The sequence below is a fragment of the Osmerus eperlanus genome, chromosome 15 (assembly GCF_963692335.1).
Source record: "Osmerus eperlanus chromosome 15, fOsmEpe2.1, whole genome shotgun sequence".
NCBI lineage: Eukaryota > Metazoa > Chordata > Actinopteri > Osmeriformes > Osmeridae > Osmerus > Osmerus eperlanus.
Genome location: NC_085032.1, coordinates 7,150,409 through 7,170,514, shown reverse-complemented (window position 1 = coordinate 7,170,514; position 20,106 = coordinate 7,150,409). Strand labels below are relative to the sequence as shown.

At 47.7% G+C, this 20,106-nt stretch overlaps 1 protein-coding gene across 3 annotated transcripts in view; it reads right to left on the bottom strand.

The window, feature by feature from the left end:
- Positions 1 to 332: 332 nt before the first annotated feature.
- The window catches only part of adgrg2a (adhesion G protein-coupled receptor G2a), a 20,989-nt gene continuing 1,215 nt past the window's right edge, over positions 333 to 20,106 (bottom strand). The window contains exons 2-35 of one of the 3 annotated variants that reach the window (XM_062479343.1): positions 19,097 to 19,194; positions 18,414 to 18,739; positions 17,988 to 18,249; positions 17,434 to 17,475; positions 15,953 to 17,173; positions 15,732 to 15,779; positions 15,579 to 15,652; positions 15,237 to 15,353; positions 15,069 to 15,106; positions 14,779 to 14,903; positions 14,052 to 14,163; positions 13,870 to 13,934; positions 13,688 to 13,738; positions 13,455 to 13,522; positions 13,275 to 13,318; positions 13,111 to 13,153; positions 12,952 to 12,986; positions 12,474 to 12,604; positions 12,114 to 12,213; positions 11,306 to 11,816; positions 8,171 to 11,272; positions 7,697 to 7,833; positions 7,402 to 7,558; positions 7,110 to 7,259; positions 6,734 to 6,853; positions 6,471 to 6,516; positions 6,275 to 6,378; positions 6,010 to 6,143; positions 5,543 to 5,811; positions 5,327 to 5,426; positions 4,894 to 5,180; positions 4,659 to 4,760; positions 4,432 to 4,554; positions 333 to 4,306 (exon numbers count right to left, since the gene is read on the bottom strand). In XM_062479343.1, coding sequence (XP_062335327.1) covers positions 4,197 to 4,306; positions 4,432 to 4,554; positions 4,659 to 4,760; positions 4,894 to 5,180; positions 5,327 to 5,426; positions 5,543 to 5,811; positions 6,010 to 6,143; positions 6,275 to 6,378; positions 6,471 to 6,516; positions 6,734 to 6,853; positions 7,110 to 7,259; positions 7,402 to 7,558; positions 7,697 to 7,833; positions 8,171 to 11,272; positions 11,306 to 11,816; positions 12,114 to 12,213; positions 12,474 to 12,604; positions 12,952 to 12,986; positions 13,111 to 13,153; positions 13,275 to 13,318; positions 13,455 to 13,522; positions 13,688 to 13,738; positions 13,870 to 13,934; positions 14,052 to 14,163; positions 14,779 to 14,903; positions 15,069 to 15,106; positions 15,237 to 15,353; positions 15,579 to 15,652; positions 15,732 to 15,779; positions 15,953 to 17,173; positions 17,434 to 17,475; positions 17,988 to 18,249; positions 18,414 to 18,739; positions 19,097 to 19,194 — 8,452 coding nt within the window. In that variant the 3' untranslated portion in view covers positions 333 to 4,196. Of the gene's footprint in view, positions 4,307 to 4,431; positions 4,555 to 4,658; positions 4,761 to 4,893; positions 5,181 to 5,326; positions 5,427 to 5,542; positions 5,812 to 6,009; positions 6,144 to 6,274; positions 6,379 to 6,470; positions 6,517 to 6,733; positions 6,854 to 7,109; positions 7,260 to 7,401; positions 7,559 to 7,696; positions 7,834 to 8,170; positions 11,817 to 12,113; positions 12,214 to 12,473; positions 12,605 to 12,951; positions 12,987 to 13,110; positions 13,154 to 13,274; positions 13,319 to 13,454; positions 13,523 to 13,687; positions 13,739 to 13,869; positions 13,935 to 14,051; positions 14,164 to 14,778; positions 14,904 to 15,068; positions 15,107 to 15,236; positions 15,354 to 15,578; positions 15,653 to 15,731; positions 15,780 to 15,952; positions 17,174 to 17,433; positions 17,476 to 17,987; positions 18,250 to 18,413; positions 18,740 to 19,096; positions 19,195 to 20,106 lie in introns of all 3 variants that reach the window. The other 2 variants (XM_062479341.1, XM_062479342.1) reach the window with 2 other exon arrangements.

Sequence of the window (20,106 nt, the reverse complement as noted above, 5' to 3'; positions counted from 1 at the left end):
GATTCTTGAAGTTGAGTACTGTATAAGCACTGTGCATTTTGTCCTGATTGCTCACATTGCTTTTCCCTGCATAAGAATACATGAATAATATTTCAGAACAATACAGCCACTCTACCCACTCTACTTTGGGCTACCTTTCCCGAAGAAAGATTGTCAACAAACGAGGGAACTGGCACAGTTTCTTTTGCGATGCTCTCTCACAATCTGGGACACATCTGGTGTAGGATTGATGCAAACATTGGAGTTTATTTGTGATTGCTTTTTAGAAAGGAACCTGCTTCTTGAACAGGTGCATACAAAAAAATATTGTTTCAATTTCTCAGTTCATGTACAGCAAAAATCATTAGGCCATTATTGGTGTTATTAATACAATCCTGAAACTGTGACATGGGTGAATTGGGTTTCTGTGGCACAATTTACACAAATCTGGAGATTTTGTTTTCTGGTGTACTTGTGTAACATGCCAAGAATGTACTTAAGTATTGTGGTTTAAGAATACTGAAGGAAAACATTGCTTTGCTTCATTTAAAGATAGTTCTAAAAAGTTGTTGAATATGTAGGTCTGTTCTTGATTAGATTCTGACTGAAATCCTGGACAGAATGCTGTCAGTTCATTTTTTTTTAATCATCGGTCAAATCTGAGAATATTCTTGTGGATGAACATTATTTCTCCATCAAAACAGTAAACATTGTGCTGAGTCGGTGGATTTTTTTAAAGGCTCGATTTCATCTCAACAAACATTTGATTCCAACATTTGGTTCATTGATCTAATGACTCCATGAGGACACTGTCCCTGCCCACAGCCAGCAGAACATCAACAAGCATTCTGCTGATGCCACATATTCTGTGCACAATATAATCACCAGAGCTGGGGTGACAAATTGCCAAAGACAGGCAGCATCACATATAGGCTACATGCTACACAGTACACACATGTACACTGTTGCATTATTGAGTCACTGATTGCATTCCCTCTTTGGACCAGTCTTTTTCCAACCAATACTTTCAATGACAGTTTCAAATCTTTCCAGGAGGCTTGGCTACCTTCGCAAATGCTTTCCAATCAAGCTGCATTGTGAAACACAAAGCATTTGGACATGTCTGTAAAGAAGCCCTGTTGTTTGCGACTCCTGGGTAACCACAGTGCCCTGAGTCTGAGTTAGGTCAACACCCTGCTGAAGCTAACCAAGCGTGTGTTCATGGGCTGTGCGATGTGAGCTCCTTCTCATTAGAAGTGCCCTCCAGCCCTGGGGGTGACACGCAGGAAGGCACAGTGCTGCTCGGTAATGGCTCCCTCTGGACCTTCGTCTCCACACCTCCACCAGGGGCGGAGTCACGCTGAGCACAGCCTGGGAAGCAGGAGACACAGCTAAGCTGCTTGGCAAAGAAAGAAACAATCATTGATGATTAGGTCTTTCTGTCAAGGGCCCTGGAGGCGCCCGAAGGGGAGAGAGTGTTGTAGTGAAAGCAGAGATCCGGCTGCAGATGAACGGGGATCCTGAACGACCCCTGACAAGGAGAGGAATGCTCACACACAATTCCGATTTTTTCACGAGAATCTTTCCTCGGGGAGGCCGTCTCGCACGAGCTGTGAGAGATATTGTCTGGTGTCGGTGGAGGTAACAAAGGTCTCCCCCCTTGGATAAGAAGCTAAAAGTGCTGCGGAAGAGGTTCAAGCTGGGTTTAGAGTCTTTCATGTGAAGCCTCAGTTGAAGGCTGTCTATTGTGAGCCTGAGGAGGTTTCAAACAGAGGCCACACACCCACCTGGCCTCGGTTACGGAGCTGAGATCCAGATGACAGGTGACACATCTGGATCAGGATCTAAGCTGGGCTGTGGCTCTGGAGAAGCGGGTTGGGATCACTCTGATGGTGCTGGTGTCTTTGGCACATCCTTCAGGCGGTTAATCACAGAAGCGTTACCCGAGTTCACCTTTCCTCAAAGCCCTGTAGAGATCGATCAGGTCAAATGTGAAGGAACAGAAGTCCATGGTGAAGACTGAGTATGCTGTCAAGGTCATGAGACTGTTCGGTCACATGAGAAGGAAAAAGAGGGCAACTGACTGGCATTATGGTCAATTGTATGATTATAAGATGTACTGTTCAACACCAGTTTTTTTGTAACCATTTTGCACACTGCATGTCAGCTACAGCCTCATATGAAAGAGGTGACGATTTGAGAAACACTTACAGACCTGAATCCAAAATTATTTATTTCTGGCTGAAGTAAAAAAAAAAAGAATTGCTCAAAAATTACCAGTAGTCTTGTTCAAGACATTGGCTGTACTGCTATAAAGTCATGATTCCTGCACTCATGAATATTACTATGAAGCGTTCATGTCTCCGACTATCCAACTGAAATAGAAAGCTTAAAAAGTAGGACAGTTACCATTGGCTACACAAAGGCATTCTTTTTAACATATAGGATGTTGAATAGTCAAGGGATGCTGGTGAGGCCCTGTAAATGTGATCACCAAACCAAACACACCCTGGGAAAACACCAGAGCCCCCCCTTCAAGCTGAATTATTGACGTCCAATGATAACATAGTCCTGAGAGAATAACCCTCTGTCAAAGCAGGGTTAGTAGATCAATCCCCTGTTAATGAGCTTTGGAGGAAAACGTAATCTGTATTATTTTCTTTTAAGACGGAGACAGTGACCGTGGAAGTCTCCTGGGAATGCACAGCTTGCTGAGGTGGAAAAGTTGACATCAAGGTTGTTTTTTTTCTCATGCTTGACAATCTGTCCTTTGAATCCGGTTTGGATTGGTGTCAGAGGTGGATAGAATCTCAGGAGGTTATTTTCCAGCCAATAACCAGCTTCATTCAACTCTAGTGAGACAGCGAAAAAACGTGTTTAACGCTAGCTATTGACGTCGCTGTAGTTGAAGTAAGAAGATTAGGATTCTCAAAACTCAGGTAAACAGGTATTATTTCCGGCAAAAAACCTTTCCGTGAAAGTATGTATAATACGACCTCTGACCTTCTCAGTGAGCTGTACAATTTGTAATCAAGGGGCTTTACTTGAATGTGCTGAACAACACATTAGAATGTTTAACTGAAACTCCAACTGAAACGCCAACTGAAACTCTAACTGAAATGTGGCTATAATTGTGGACCCCCTGTTGTGCTACTTAAAATCCTCTTAGGACCCCACAATGAGGAGCTGTTGATGATACATGGGTGAACACTGACACCTGCTGGATAGCATGGGAAACCCATTGAGCCTCAAAATATTTCCACAACCCTCTCCTCTGTCCTGAATACAATATGACTGTAAGAGCCAATATTTTCTCATCAAGCGTGTGAACTTCAATTACAGTTTCAGGGTGTCAAACTTGTTTTTTGATATCCACTAGTATTTTTTTTTTTGGGGGGGGGGCTGCTAGTTAAACAACCTGTCAACAGCCATCCATCGCTTCTCTGTCTGCAAGGGTTTGGGTAATGTGAGAGTGGGTGTGGGGTACCTTGCTGAAGGTTATGAGATGGGAAGAGGCATTGAAGCTTTACCCAGAGGCGTGATTTAGAAGCTCATTCCCGAACCACTCACTGAAACAAGTTTGACAGGTTTTTGCACAAGCTGTTTTTAGACTCTCCGTGTGTTAGGCGACAATCCAGTCCTCAGGATTTCTTAACAACTTGATTATATACATAACATTGCAAAACTTTGTACAATCCTTTTATTATACAAGTACTTGAAACTATATTTAAATATCTAGATATATGTATATAACATTCTGTACATTGGTAAATGTACACAAATGTACATCATGGCTGATTTGTTAAATAATACTTATATTTTCTCTCAGGACAAAACTGTCGGCACTGGTTGTGTGGGTCCTGACATAAACAGTGTACATTTTTATCCCAGCTATCAGTGTGCAGTCCATATCTTTTAGGAGTATAAAACTATAATCTAACTATCCAACTATTCTTGATCGTTTGTCCTTTAACTTTCTGTGTTTTTCAATCCAAAAAATGTCACTTTCACAGAATCTTTTTTAGATGCTGTCACTTTAAGAAGGGCATCTGTTGCTGAATATACATCTTCTATGATCAATAGAGACAGAAACAGATGTGTGGGGATCAACACCATCACATTCTAAGCATTGTGCCCATGTAAGCCAGGCAACTGTAAGGCGGTATGGTAGTGTTGTCATATTTCTACAGGACCAGCTGTCACTCATTAGTGCATATTCACATCCAGCGGGCGCTACTGTAGGTGCCGCCTGATGGTGTGGACTGGCCCTGCGTTTGGATGTTGTTCAGAATAACGTCTCTGTTGGAAGTCTCAGAGATCCCACTGTCTGCAAAAACAAACCGTGCACACACGCACACAACAACACACACACACACCAGTGTTTAGATCATATTTTGTGAACCTAGTTATTTTTGACATGAATAAAGGGTGAAATAAATATGTAAAACACACCACTGCCATTGGTGGTCGCATCACTAATGAGGGAGGGGCTTTGAGAGGGGGAGTTTAGAGGAACGTTGGTTGCCGAGGTTACAGACTGCTGCTTGACGCGGTGGGTTGCTGTGCGACTCCAGTCTGTGGAGGAGAGAGGGTGTTATTACTGGAGTGTCTAACCGACTGTCTGTCTGCCTGTCTCACTGTGTGTCTATCTGTCTGCCTGTCAGTGAAACAGTTCACACCTGAGTTCTCAGCCAATCGCAGCCTCCCACAGCAGAGGAAAGTTCTCCACTGCTTCCGAACACTGTCCTTCACAGCACAGTGGAACACAAAGATAAAGAAGCCTACAGAGAGAGAGAGTGAGAGAGACAGAGAAAGAGAGAGAGAGTGAGAGTGAGAGAGAGAACGTTGTTAGGTTACTGGCACCAGCACAGTAAATACAGCATGTGTGTGCGCCCGCGTGTGTGTGCGTCTCACCCTGCAAGGAGTTGAAGATGGTGAAGAGGTAGATGAAGGGCAGGTAGAGGTCTCCCCAGGCGAACAGAGCAAAGCCCCAGGTGAGGCCCAGCAGGATGATGAGGCCGGCGATGCTGCGCAGGTCGGACATCAGGCCCCTGTTGGGTGCCACGTTCTGGGGGTTCTGCTTCTTGACCCGTGCCAGCTGCACCATCACAACGATGAACACCACCACGCTCAGCACAAACACCAACAGGAAGTAGGCCACCACACCCACGTAGAACACTAGGGTGTTCCGGATCCAGCAGCTGGGAGAGAGACACACACACGCATACAAATGCACACGCAGACACACACGCACACAGACACACACACACAGAGATGGTTACCATCCTAAGCCACTCTACTGTGAGAACCCTGCTGACAGAAGCAATGTTGCAGCGCCAAAACTCACAAGTCATCCGTTGAGCCGTCTGTGTATTTTCCATATGTCACTATACCATAATTGTCCTTGTCCACCGCTATCACCACGACAACTACCACAAGGGGGAGTCCTGGATATAGAAAAAAAAACACACAAAAAAACAGACTCGCATCAAAAAGTATGTGAAAAAGTCCGTGAAAAAGAGTGCACAGTTGTGGGATTTGTAGTTTTCCCAGCCGTCCTCACCCCAGCCCAGCAGGGAGAGCTTGAGCATGTATCTGCTGAGGTAGGGCGTGAACACCCTCACGACGCTCAGGTACATGTGGAGCGCCTCCAGCCCCGTCCAGGTGAACGAAGTCAACAGGAAGTAGTGCAGGAAGAAGGCAGTGCTGGTGCACAGGCCCGTGGCGGGGTAGAGGGCGAGCCAGCCGTCCAATAGGAAGAGCAGGTTGAGCAGGAGGAGGGACAGACACAGCTGGATCAGGATCTTGGAGGGGGTGTCGCGACGCAACTTCCTGTGAGGAAGATGGAGATGTTGTCGACATGACAAAGGGAGAGAGGAAAAACTAATACAGAATAAAAGAAAGAAGAGTAGGAATAGAAGAATGAGAGATAGAGATAGAGATAGAGATAGAGATAGAGATAGAGATAGAGGAGAGAGAGAGAGAGAGAGAGAGAGAGAGAGAGAGAGAGAGAGAGACGAGCAGCCTTACTGGAAGGAGAGGTAGGTCAGCAGGGTGACGGACAGGAAGATGGCTGAGAGGCCACAGCCGATGTAGGTGATGAAGGTTAGGATGAGAGCCTGCTGCTTGTCCCTGACACCCTGGTCCGTGTGTTGAGACAGGTCCTGTACAGAGGTACCACACACACACACACAAACATTCACACACACATACACACACACAAATGAATGCCTGTATGAAAGCACGCAGGACAAACGACACACACGCAGGTTCACACTCGTGAGTGAACACTGACCAGCAGTATAGCAAAGGAGGTGAGGTGATTGCAACTACAGGTGGTGTCTTCGTCTGTGGTGTTGACCAGAGAGCAGCCAGTAGAGTTCCATCCCCCTGCAAAGTCTGAGCACAACATGGACAATGTCACCATGACAACAAAGCTGGCTCAACCAGGAGGACAGGAAGTGACATGTAGTGACTTCCTGCTCACGCACCATTCAGAGTGAAGTCCCAGAACACACAGGAAGCCGTGAAGTTTCCCTGAAGAAAGAGGAAGTCAGCACATCAGACATCAGCCTCAGAAACACACACACACATACAGTACACACTCACACACTCACACACGTACACACACACACATATATACATATGCACACACATGCACAGACACACACACATACACACACATATACACATGCACACACTCATTCACACACACACTCTCTCTCTCTCTCACACACACACACAGGCAACTCACAGGGGGGTCGGTGTTTCTCAGGGTGAACTTGATGTTTTCTCTCAGTCCACTGATTGACAGGTTGGCCACACTGGAGCCCAGAACAGGACTGATGACCTTCCGCTTGCCCAGACCTCTGTCCTACGCACGGAAGAGGGGGAGAGAGGAGTCTAACTGTTTACTAATTCTCTAAGACACCTTGATAGAAAACGAAAGGCAGAGAGAGGGAGAGGAAGAGGATAGGAGAGAAAGAGAGAGAGAGGAGAAAGAGAGAGGGGAGAGGTTATAGGGAGAGAGGACACAGAGAGAGAGAGAGAGAGAGAGAGAGAGAGAGAGAGAGAGAGAGAGAGAGAGAGAGAGAGAGAGAGAGAGAGAGAGAGAGAGAGAGAGCAGATACCTGGAAGAGATTGGCATTCTGGTAGAATGTGAACTGGACTCTGTTGGCCAGCAGCTGTTCCTGAGGACTCAGGCCTTCAGTCAGGGAGGAGGGCAGAGACACAGATCCCATAGGAGACACAGACCTCTTGGACCGCCCACCCGCGCTCACCTGGAGGACACACAAACATCCCAAGATCAGGGGCAAGACACCACTGATGATGACCACACATGCTTGCACTCAACAAGCAAAGAGCATGTGGTATCAAGGAGGGCAAGTATAAAGGTGATGTGTGATGCTGGTGCAGTGTTACCTGCAGGCTATTAGGACTGGAGATGCTAAAGGAGGCTCCCTGGAAGCTGGTCCCATCCACTCTGGTGACAGCTAGAGCCAGAGAGGCAGTCGACAGGACCCCGCTGTTCCCTTCAAAGTCCAGCTTCAGCCCAAGACTGTCCACAGCTTTTACCAACCTGGGGAAAGGGATCGAGAATGTGTGTGCGAGTGTGTTCAATTGTGTAACTGTGTGAGTTCAAGTGTGTGGGGATGTGTTTCAGTGTGCGTGTTCGAGTGTGCACACAGGTGTGCGTTTTCAAGACGATCATGTTAACCTGTTAGCAGAAGCTGAAATGGCTGTGGGGTCGGCAACCATCAGGTTGCTGATGACTGTGAGGGCCTTCTGTCCCACCGACTTGGAGACACTAGGACCCTGCAGAAGCTGCTCTAGCCTGCTCACCACCAGCTCCACCTGCAGTCATCAAAGACAGCTCACAGTTACTCTGACCCCACACACAGCTCACAGTACTCTGACCCCACACACAGCTCAGTAGGGTCACGGTTTTAACAGCCAACAGCTTTCAGTCCTCTGGTTACCCATGACAAAGGAGGAGGTGGTGACAATGTGTTTCAAGTTTATTACCATTTGTAACAAGTACAGGTTCAGGTACATTGGAATTATTTGGTCCTGCTCCTCTTGACATCACCTAGTGGCCTATCTAAACCATTAATACATAATCTAAACCTATAATAAATAATCTAAATCTATAATAAATAATCTAAATCTGTAGTAAGTGGTGTGCTCTGACCTGGGAGGAGTTGAGCTGGCCCTGAGTCATCTGAGACAGCTGGTCTGCTTCCTGTTCCTGCGCTGTACCGCCCGAGGTGGGCGGGGCTGTGGCTGTAGTGGGTGTGGCTGAGACGGTGGTGGGTGGAGCTGTGACAATAGTGGGGGGAGTCTTGGTTGTACTGGTTGCAGTTGTTACTGTAGTGGGCGGAGGTGTGGCTGTGGTGGGAAGGATTATGGCTGTCTTGGGTGTGGTTGAGGTTCTGGTTGGTTCCGAGACATTTTTGGACGGAGTTGTTTGGAGAGGTTCTCTGGTTGTGTTCGGGTTAATGATCGGGACAGCAGTGGTTGCGTTGGGGCTGATGTCAGCGTCTGTGGGCCTGATAGGGTTGTAAATAGTAGATGAAGGGGCGACTGTGGTTGTGTTGATGCTGGAGTTAAAGTCAGCTGTTGTGTTGGGGTTGGAGATGGGGACATCAGCGGTCACTGTCGTTGTGTTTTGGCTGGTTTGGGCGGTTGTTGTGACTGAGCTGTTGTCAGACACAGATATGGTGGTGGGGGTGTGGTTTCCATTAACAGTGGTATTGCCAGGGGTATCAGTTGTGTAGTTTACGGTTGCACTACTGGGGTAAAATGTTGTGTTGTAAAATGATGCACTATTGGGAATTGTTGTGTTGTCTGTTCTGTTGTCAGGACCTTTTGTGGTGTATCCGGTTGTGTTGTCAGGCATAGAAGTTGTGTTGTGTAGTGTTGTGTTAACAGGGGTAATTGTTGTGTTGCCAGAGGTAGCTGTTGTATTGCCAGGGCTAGTTGTTGTGTTACCAAGGCTAGTTGTTGAGTTGTTTGGGGTAATTGTTGTGTTGCCTGGGGTCGCTGTTGTGTTGCCAGGGCTAGTTGTTGTTTTGCCAGGGGCATTTGTTGTGTTGCCTGGGGTAGCTGTTATGTTGTCAGGGCTAGCTGTTGTGTTGCCTGGGGTAGCTGTTGTGTTGTCAGGGCTAGCTGTTGAGTTGTTTGGGGTAATTGTTGTGTTGCCTGGGGTAGCTGTTGTGTTGTCAGGGCTAGCTGTTGTGTTGCCTCGGATAATTGTTGCGTTGCCAGGGCTAGCTGTTGAGTTTCCTTGGATAATTGTTGCGTTGCCTGGGGTAGCTGTTGTGTTGTCAGGGCTAGTTGTTGTGTTGCCTGGGATAATTGTTGCGTTGCCAGGGCTAGCTGTTGAGTTGTTTGGGGTAATTGTTGTGTTGCCTGGGGTAGCTGTTGTGGTGCCAGGGGTAGTTGTTGTGTTGTCAGAGCTAGCCGTTGTGTTTCCTGAGATAATTGTTATGTTGCCAGGGCTAGCTGTTGAGTTTTTTGGGCTAATTGTTTTGTTGCCTGGAGTAGCTGTTGTGTTGTCAGGGCTAGCTGTTGTGTTTCCTGGGATAATTGTTGCGTTGCCAGGGCTAGCTGTTGAGTTGTCTGGGGTAATTGTTGTGTTGCCTGGGGTAGCTGTTGCGTTGCCAGGGGTAGTTGTTGTGTTGTCAGGGCTAGCCGTTGTGTTTCCTGAGATAATTGTTATGTTGCCAGGGCTAGCTGTTGAGTTTTTTGGGGTAATTGTTTTGTTGCCTGGAGTAGCTGTTGTGTTGTCAGGGCTAGCTGTTGTGTTTCCTGGGATAATTGTTGCGTTGCCAGGGCTAGCTGTTGAGTTGTCTGGGGTAATTGTTGTGTTGCCTGGGGTAGCTGTTGCGTTGCCAGGGCTAGCTGTTGAGTTGTCTGGGGTAATTGTTGTGTTGCCTGGGGTAGCTGTTGTGTTGTCAGGGCTAGCTGTTGTGTTTCCTGGGATAATTGTTACGTTGCCAGGGCTAGCTGTTGAGTTGTTTGGGGTAATTGTTGTGTTGCCTGGGGTAACTGATGTGTTGTCAGGGCTAGCTGTTGTGTTTCCTTGGATAATTGTTGCGTTGCCAGGGGTAGCTGTTGTGTTGTCAGGGTTAGCTGTTGTGTTGCCTGGGATAATTGTTGCGTTGCCAGGGCTAGCTGTTGAGTTGTTTGGGGTAATTGTTGTGTTGCCTGGGGTAGCTGTTGTGTTGCCAGGGTTGGCTGTTGAGTTGTTTGGGGTAATTGTTGTGTTGCCTGAGGTAGCTGTTGTGTTGTCAGGGCTAGCTGTTGTGTTTCCTGGGATAATTGTTACATTGCCAGGGCTAGCTGTTGAGTTGTTTGGGGTAATTGTTGTGTTGCCTGGGGGAACTGATGTGTTGTCAGGGCTAGCTGTTGTGTTTCCTTGGATAATTGTTGCGTTGCCTGGGGTAGCTGTTGTGTTGTCAGGGTTAGCTGTTGTGTTGCCTGGGATAATTGTTGCGTTGCCAGGGCTAGCTGTTGAGTTGTTTGGGTTAATTGTTGTGTTGCCTGGGGTAGCTGTTGTGTTGCCAGGGTTGGCTGTTGAGTTGTTTGGGGTAATTGTTGTGTTGCCTGGGGTAGCTGTTGTGTTGTCAGGGCTAGCTGTTGTGTTTCCTGGGATAATTGTTACGTTGCCAGGGCTAGCTGTTGAGTTGTTTGGGGTAATTGTTGTGTTGCCTGGGGTAGCTGTTGTGTTGTCAGAGCTAGCTGTTGTGTTGCCTGGGGTAATTGTTGTATTTCCAGGGGTAGTTGTGTTTTGCTGTATTATGTTGCTAGGGGTGATTGTTGTGTTGCCAGGAGTCCAAGTTATGTTATCAGTGGTAGAAGTTGTGCTTGAAAGTGTTGAATTGTCAGGGGTGGTTGTTGTGTTACCAGGGGTCGAAGTTATATTGTCATGTGTTGTGTTGTCCGGGGTAGTGGTTGTGAAGTGTAGTGTTGTGTTGTCAGGGATAGTTGTGTTGTAAAGGGTGGTTGAAGTGTTGTCAGGTGTAAAAGTTGTGTTGGGCAAGGTTGTGTTGCTAGGGGTAATTGTTGTATTGCCAGCAGTGGAGGTTATGATGTCAGGGGTAGAATTTGTGCTTGAGAGTGTTGAGTTGTCAGGGGTAGTTGTTGTGTTGTTGGGGGTAGCTGTTGTGTTGTCAGGTGTAGAATTTGTTTCATGAGGTGTTGTGTTGTCAGGGGTCGTTGCTGTGTTGTTTACTGTTGTTTTGTCTGGGGTGGTTGTTGTGTTGTGAAATGTTGTGGTAGGCGTTGTGATGTCAGGGGTAGAAGTTGTGCTGTGTAGTTGTAGTGTTGTGTTTCCAGGGGTAGGCGTTGTGATGTCAGGGGTAGAAGTTGTGCTGTGTAGTTGTAGTGTTGTGTTGCGAGGGGCGGTTGTTGTGTTGTTACGGGTAGCTGTTGTGTTGCCAGGGGTAGTACTTGTGTTGTCAGGGGTAGTTGTTGTGTTGTCAGGGGTACTTGCTGTGTTGTCAGGGGGAGAAGTTGATCTATAACCTGTTGTGTTTAATTGGAATGGAGAGTTGGTGCTTGTAGTCATGCTGGCGGAAGCAGTGGGCAACTGTGTTGTGTTGAGCTTTGATGCCTCAGTGTGCGTAGCAGGTTGCTGTGTTGTGTTAGCTGGTTTCAGGGGGGTGATCTCCATGGGAGATATGCTGGTCCTGTCTGCATTCTTGCTAGTTGTAGCATTCTCAGAATTAGGCTTGGTGAATGTGGGCTGTGGGCTGGGATTGGCTGAGACAGGATCAGGGGGAGGGCCAAGGCAGCTGTCCGTCAGGAGCATAGCAAGAGTCTCTCCTTTTTGACTGTGGAGAGAACAACAGAGATACACAATGACCTCCAGCATGAAAATTTGTTTTTAACACAAAGGCTGTTTGAGCCCAGCCCTGTTAGCTGGAAGAGTAACACAACACTAGCCAGCCCAGTCACACCCAACACAGCTCTGCTGTTGCATCAGCCCTGTGCTTTCAGACAGTCAAGGTCACGGGTTAATATACCTACTGTAGAGTGTGTATTGTGTGTTTCTGTGTGCGTGTGCATGTGTGTGCTGTGTGTGTGTGTGTGTGTGTGTGTGTGTGTGTGTGTGTGTGAGAGAGACTGACCAGGGCAGCAGGGGGGGTGACTGGCACATCTGAGCGTAGCTGAGGGGGGTGTAGCCCCAGGTCAGTTTGCTATTCAGTACACCAAGGGAGCCACACAGCACTGAGAACACACACACACACACACAGAGAGTCATACACAGCACTGAGAACACACACACACAGTCATACACAGCACTGAGAACACACACACACACAGAGTCATACACAGCACTGAGAACACGTACACACCGAGTCATACACAGCACTGAGAACAGACACACACACAGTCATACACAGCACTGAGAACACACACACAAAGGATCACACACACAGTCTGCACAATACAAACATACACATACAAACACAGATGCATGTACTAACCCATGCGCATCACAGGTCTATCGTATATGATGTTTGGGTTGTTGTTGAGGAGTGACTTAATAACGTCAGTAAAGCTACATATATCCTGCACAGGCTCAGACAACTGCAGCAAGACCATACAGCTGTACAACCTGACAGAGAGAGCGAGAGAGAGAGACAGAGAGTGTGAGAGAGAGAGAGGGGGAGAGAGAGAGAGAGAGAGAGAGAGAGAGAGAGAGAGAGGGGGGGAGAGGGGGAGAGAGAGAGAAAGTGAGAGAGAGAGAGAGAGAGAGAGAGAGAGAGAGAGAGAGAGAGAGAGAGAGAGAGAGAGAGAGAGAGAGAGAGAGAGAGAGAGAGAGAAAGTGAGAGAGAAAGTGAGAGAGAAGGGAAGAGAATAGAAGAGAGTAAAGTAAACAGAGAAAAACCAAAATTTAAATATAATATGCATACCCTACACAATAACAAGAACACACACACACACACACACACAATGTTCTACCTAATGTCTGTTCCATGGCACTCCAGGTGAACTGCCTGCAGAGACAACACGATTAATTATTATAATAATTGTACTGGTCATCAACAAGAACTTCAAGGATTATACATATGTTAAACATGACTGTTTGTATGTACTCAACATCTTGGACATGTTTACTACCTGATAGAGCCTTGAAACCAAAGAATATCCTTCACACAACGACCTGATGAAACAGAAGGATGGAACTGAGTTAGACGTGTGTGTGTGTGTGTGTCTGGGTTACAGGGCTCGATGTGTGTGTGTGTCCGGGTTACAGGGTTGAATGTGTGTTGTTGTGGTCTTACAGTGGTAGGTTGTTGCAGGGTGAGACTTTATTGAGGTTGGACATCTGCAAGACAAAGACAGAGATCAGGATGACTCACAACAGTACTGATCACACACACACACATACACATACACAACACACACACACGGAATACAAAACTGAACAACATCCACAAACAACTAATACACACATATCTTACCATGGTTTCTATGTGACTGGCCGTGATGTTGGGACTGGTGATGTTGATGCTGAAGGCATACAAGCCGCCTGGGTGGAGATGATAGAGGGAGAGAGAGGAGAGTTCACACAGGGCTACGGAGGACATTCATGGTACGGTTACTAAGCACTGAAGTGGCTGTTTATCATGAGGACGTCACAACACAGTTAACCGAGAGATCTCTTCTGTAGACACAACTCTGACAGGAGGCTTACTTGGGTTGTTGCAGAAAAAAGAACAGTTGCAGGTTTGTTGTTCCATGTTGCCTGAAACACACACACACATTGACAAACACACACACACCGACACAGACGCAGTTAACGACAGTTCACGGATACTCACGGATAAAAATGCTGAAGGGTGCTAATGCTCAGTGTGTGTGTGAGTCAGCACTCACGCTCGCAGGACTGATTGGGCGGTACGTATGAGTGCTCTGGACGAGATCCTGGGTCGAGTAGCGAGCTGGAGAGATAAACACACACAGGCATCACAGACACACACATAAACATGACACATACACACACATAAATCTGTATACGCACACATTTGAGACTGCAAACACACTCCTCCCCATCTTACCAAGTGAGGTCGGTGTGTGTGTCTGTTTGACAGACGTCTTCCAGAGGAGAGGACGAGGTGCACTTCACAAACCCTCCGTTAGAGGGCGCCGTGTCCATACACAACCCACGCCCTGACACAACATTCCAGCAATGAGAAAGCAATGATCTTATTAGATTGTTATGATAATGTGTTATCAGGTGAGTTTGGGTTACAGTACTGCATACAAATGTGTGTTTTGGTACCTGATGTGTGCATGATTGTGTACATTAAATTTACATTTAGTCATTTTAGCAGACGCTCTTATCCAGAGCGACTTACAGTAAGTACAGGGACATTCTCCCTGAGGCAAGTAAGGTGAAGTGCCTTGCCCAAGGACGCAACATTATTTTTCACAGCCTGGGATCGAACCGGCAACCTTCTGATTACTAGCCTGATTCCCTAAATGCTCAGCAACCTGACTCCCTGATATCTGACACATATACTGTATGTGTGTATTGTTTTTGTGTGGGTGCGGTGCCTGTGTGTGAGTGTGTGCGGGAGTGTTTGTGTGTGTTCGTCTTTGGTTGTGTGTGCATGTGTGCATATGTGTGAATGTGTGTGTTTGTGCGTGTGTGTGAATGAGTGTGTGTGCGTGCAAGTGTGTATACGTGGGAACGTGTGTGTGTGAATGTATATGTGAATGTGTGCATGCGTGTGTGTGTGTGAATGCGGGTGTGAATGTGAATGTGTGTGTAGCGCCCCTCACCAACTCTCTCCACCTCCCCCAGGACTGTCACCTGCACCCCAGCCCCGCCCCTCTGCAGAGCTGCCTTCACACTGCAGACAGAGACCGTCTGGCTGAGCTGCAGCAGCACACTGCAGTTAGATCTCCTGCACGCACACACACACACACACACACACACACACACACACACACACACACACACACACACAGAGAAGAGTCAGACAAGAGCAGAAGGGTGTGAGACAGTAAACAAAACTCACAATGATCCCTCTGGAGCAAACATTCACAGCACGCACACGCACACACAGTACCTTATGTCTTGTTTTTTGTCACAGGTCACCTCCATCCCCTGAAACAGATGGGAGCGCGTCAGAAAACAGGGTCAACCTTTGTTGAACTTTACATTTCAGAAGACAGTGGAACAGTGAATGTTAGATTGAGGCCAGTTCATGACAGGGGATGATGAAGCAGTTCTGAACCTGCATGTGTCCCTGGCACATCAGCAGACTCTCTCCTGATGAGGACCCAGGAGTCACGCTGGCGTTGGCAGACCCCGAGCCCAGCCCACAGGCTCCGGTTGTAAACAGACCAGCCACCTGGAGAGAGAAATCCTGGGTGAGAGGGTGAGGAGGTAGGGGCAGGGGGCAGTTGCAAGGGCAGAGGCAGGCTCAGGGGTAGGAGGCAGGAGACTAGGGCATGGGCATGTCAGAGGGGCAGTTTCAGGACCCAGGGTAATGGGTGATGAATAGCAGCAGTAAAACAGAACAGGTGGCACTTTGGGCTGTTGCTCCGATCACACCATTGCATTCATCCAGCCCTACCCAGTTTAGGATGTCTGCCTCGCTCTTATTGGCTCCTGTGGCCTCGACGTCAATCAGCACCCAATAGAAGGCTGCTGTGGAGTGAATACAGGAAGTTGTGAGGAAAACAGCATCAATCATTTTGATAGGTTGAATGGGGGGGGGTTTACTCACTCTGATTGGAGCAGAGCTGTGTGAGGTTGCAGTGCACCAGTGGAGACTCTGTGGTTGAATAACAGTACAAAGTCACAAACACGCATCAAAACTGAGCAGGGGACTTCTGCAGTACACATTATATGATTGTAGCTTTGTTGTAGATTGACAGGCATCACATACATGTATGAACAAAACTAACATGCATGGCACAAACATAAAATTTGAGGAACACTGCTCACCTGTTGACATTGTTGTTATCGATGTTGGAGGTGTGGTGGAGAAATAAGGACTTTGAATAAAAGTGGCTGAATTGGTTGTGGGGGGCAGGGTTGACGATGTGGGTGGGGGTGGGGTTTCAGTGCTAGCTGAGAGATAATTGGTTGAGCTGGTCGTAGGGGGCAGGGTTGATGATACTGGAGGGGGAGGGGTTTCAGTGCTAGCTGAGATCTGATTGGCTGATCTGGTTGTAGGGGGCAGGGTTGACGATACTGGTGGGGGTGTCGTTTCAGGGCTAGCTGAGATGTTATTGGCTGAGCTGGTCATAGGGAGCAGGGTTGACAATACGGGAGGGGGTGGGGGTTCAGTGCTAGCTGAGATCTGATTGGCTGACCTGGTTGTAGGGGGCAGGGTTGACAATACTGGTGGGAGCGGGGTTTCAGTGCTAGCTGAGATGTTATTGGCTGAGCTGGTCATAGGGGGCAGGGTTGACAATATGGGAGGGGGTGGGGTTTCAGTGCTAGCTGAGATCTGATTGGCTGCCTTGGTTGTAGGGGGCAGGGTTGACAATGTAGTTGGGGTTTCAGTGCTAGCTGTGATCTGATTGGCTGACTTGGTTGTAGGGGGCAGGGTTGACAATGTAGTTGGGGTTTCAGTGCTAGTTGTGATATGATTGGCTGATCTGGTTGTAGGGGGCAGGGTTGACAATGCGGGAGGGGGTGGGGTTTCAGTGCTAGCTGAGATCTGATTGGCTGACTTGGTTGTAAGGGGCAGGGTTGACGATGTGGGTGGGGTTTCAGTGCTAGCTGAGATCTGATTGGCTGACTTGGTTGTAGAGGGCAGGGTTGACGATGTGGGTGGCGGTGAGGTTTCAGTGCTAGCTGTGATCTGATTGGCTGAGCTGGACATAGGGGGCAGGGTTGGCGATGTGGGTGGGGGGGTGGTTTTCGTAGCAGTTGATAGGAGATTATCTGAGCTGGCCTTAGGGGGCAGGGTTGAGTCAGGTGGGGGTGTGGCTTCAGGACTAGCTGTGATGAGTTCTGTGATTCCATTAGCTGTCAGGGTTGAAGTGACTGTTGCAGAAGCTGGTGTGAAATTGGTGTTGGTTGGGTCATAAACTGAACTGTGATTGGTTAATGCTATTATTGATGGAATGCTGGCTGTTGGTGGATCTATCGTAGTTGAGGGCGCAGTTGTGATGGTGCTGGTTGGAGGCAAGTCTCTTCCCTGCCCTACAGTACTGGCTGAAAAGGAAAAGTAATTTACTCAGGACTGCACTGACACCCAGTAGAGGGCGCTCGTGTTCACACACTCTCACACAGGAAGACATGTGCAGAGACACACACACACAAAGAAGACTCACACACAAACATATACATAGCAGACACACACATACAAGCAGGAGACACAGACACACCACCATACACACAAGTAGAAGATACACACAAACAACTACACACACATACAGGAGATGCACACATGCTTAATGTACACTTAAACACACCAGACAGATTGTCACCAACATCTCGTCTCACCCGTCTGTGGTCTAAGGGAGCAAACAAAAGAAGGTAACATGCAACATGCTACATACAACATGCATCTACAAACTATGGCTACTTTAGACAACTCAGTGTAACTGTAACACTGATGTACAGCATGCATCTACTAACTACTTTAGATAACTCAGTGTTACTGTAACACTGATGTACAGCATGCATCTACTAACTACTGTAGACAACTCCCTATTACAGTAAGGCAGACTTAGTACATTGAACATCTACTGGTTACTATAATGCCATGCAGTTTATCAATGAAAATACAATTTTCATTAGAATCTCTAGTCATTTAGAGTTGTTGCAATCCATGCTAAATCTGTGGGTGTGTGTATATGTATGTATGTATGTATGTATGTATGTATGTATGTATGTATGTATGTATGTATGTATGTATGAATGTATGTATGTGTATGTGTATGTGTGTGTGTGTGTGTGTGTGTGTGCGTGTGTGTGTGTGTGTGTGTGTGTGTGTGTATGTATATGTGTGTGTGTATGTCCTCACCACCACACAGCAGACCGACATCCCTTTTCATCGCCTTCCCACTGGTCACTCCCCACAGCCGTGAGTCCCAGCCAATCACAGAGCCGTCCTCACAGGGCTCGTGGTCCATAAGGTCCGCCCACACTCGGAACATATACAGCTCTAGCTGGCCTATCACGTTCCCAGTGACCATGTTCCTGGAGCGACAGCCCAATCTGAGAGAGCCGCCGGGAGGAATGGCCTGAGCGATGACCGTCCTTTCAGCCACCAGACTGCTGTTCACCTGGGACGTTCCATACAGTCACAGACACACAGATGCAGGAACACACACAGAGACACGCACGCACACAAAGAGGTGAGCACAACTGACACGGAACCGACACAAAAGTATAACGTTCTGTGAACCTACAGCGGCTGTTTCTGTAAAACAGGAAGTCAGTTGTTCACCTTCAGACTGAAGCGGTCCCCCAAAACATCCCTCCTCAGACACACCCTGTGCCACTGTGCGGGTGAGAGGGCGATGGGGAAGCGGTGTCGGACGCCCAGCAGCCAGCCGTACAGGGCCCCCGCGTCCCCCTCCAGGCCCAGGTCGGGGTGGGGGGCCCGAGGGGAGCTGTAGGAGAAGGCCACCCAGGACCCGGGGGTGACCACGCGGACGTGAACGCACACGGTCATGTGGAACAGCAGGGGCAGTAAGGTGTGGTCCTGTAGGGTCCAGTACTCACCGCAAGCGGTCAGGACTGCTTTGCTGTCCCCCAGGAAATACCCCGTCCCTGGAGAGAGAGGGGATGGGGGGAGAGGGAGACAGAGAGAGAGACAGAGCGAGAGAGAGGGGGGAGAGAGAGAGAGAGAGAGAGAGAGAGAGAGAGAGAGAGAGAGAGAGAGAGAGAGAGAGCGAAGAAAAGAGTAGGCGATGGATTGTCAGACTAGATGGGATCAGGGCTTCGAAACAGTAACAAACGCACAACGTTCTCCCTCCCTCTCCGTAGTGTTCTCTCCCTGTCCCTCCATCTTCCTCGGTCTCTCGACCTTTCGCTCTCTCTCCCAATCTCCCTCTTACTCCTTCATTGTCTCTCTTTCTCCCCGCCCCCCACCCCTCTCTCTCTGCCCATCTGCTGCTCCGCTCTTACCCGGGGGTATGAGGCTGAACAGCAGACACAGCCAGAAGATTGTGAAGACGGGTCGCATCGACCTCCTCTTCTCTTTGATGTCGAGGCAGCACATTCTTCTGAAAGTACGCAGACACAGTAGTTACAGTACACACACTCTGTCTGTCTGTCTGCCTTCCTGCCTGTCTTGTCTATCTGTCTGTATGTCTGTCTGTCTATCAGTCAGTCTATTGGGACCGTTTTCCTACTTGTTGTAGTTTTGCCTTATCTGATGACTTTGTTGTTTTATAGCGTAGTTCTGCTATGCACTATGTACAGCACTTTGGATCAATTTGTATTGTGTTAAATGTGCTTTATAAATAAAGGTTGTTGTTGTTGTTGTACAGCACTTTGGTCGGCATTGGCTGTTTTTAAATGTGCTCTGTAAATAAACTGACTTGACTTGTTTGCTTACTTTTCTACCTGTGTGTCTTTCTCAGTTTGCCGCTGATATACATCTACTGATCACTAATCCATAATTTCCATGCCTCCTAATATTTGTATGTTGACAAAGTCCTGTCTCAGTTTGCCGCTGATATACATCTACTGATCACTAATCCATAATGTCCATGCCTCCTAATATTTGTATGTTGACAAAGTCCTGTTAGCCAGCTGCCTGATATATTTCCTGTAGAGGGTCAGTGGAGTGTTATAGGAAAGTCCCCATTGGCCCCTTTGCGTGCAATCCTCCACATTGTGTTTGGTCTGAATGTAGAGAAGTCCCGATGATAAACACATTGTGTCTCACTTCCCCCTCGAACACCTCCACCATCACCACTTCCTTCTCGAAGACTTTGTGAGATTTCTGTCTATAATTTGATGAATTGGTTATAATTTGATGATGATTTTGATGTGTTGCTGTTATAATGGTTATCTACTGTATGATGATGCTTGTTTACAGTATGGCTGTGTGGCTGTGTGAGCGTGCGAGTGTCAGAGAGAGAAAGAGAGAGAGGGAGGGGGGGAGGGGAAGAGAAAACTGTTGTGTGTTG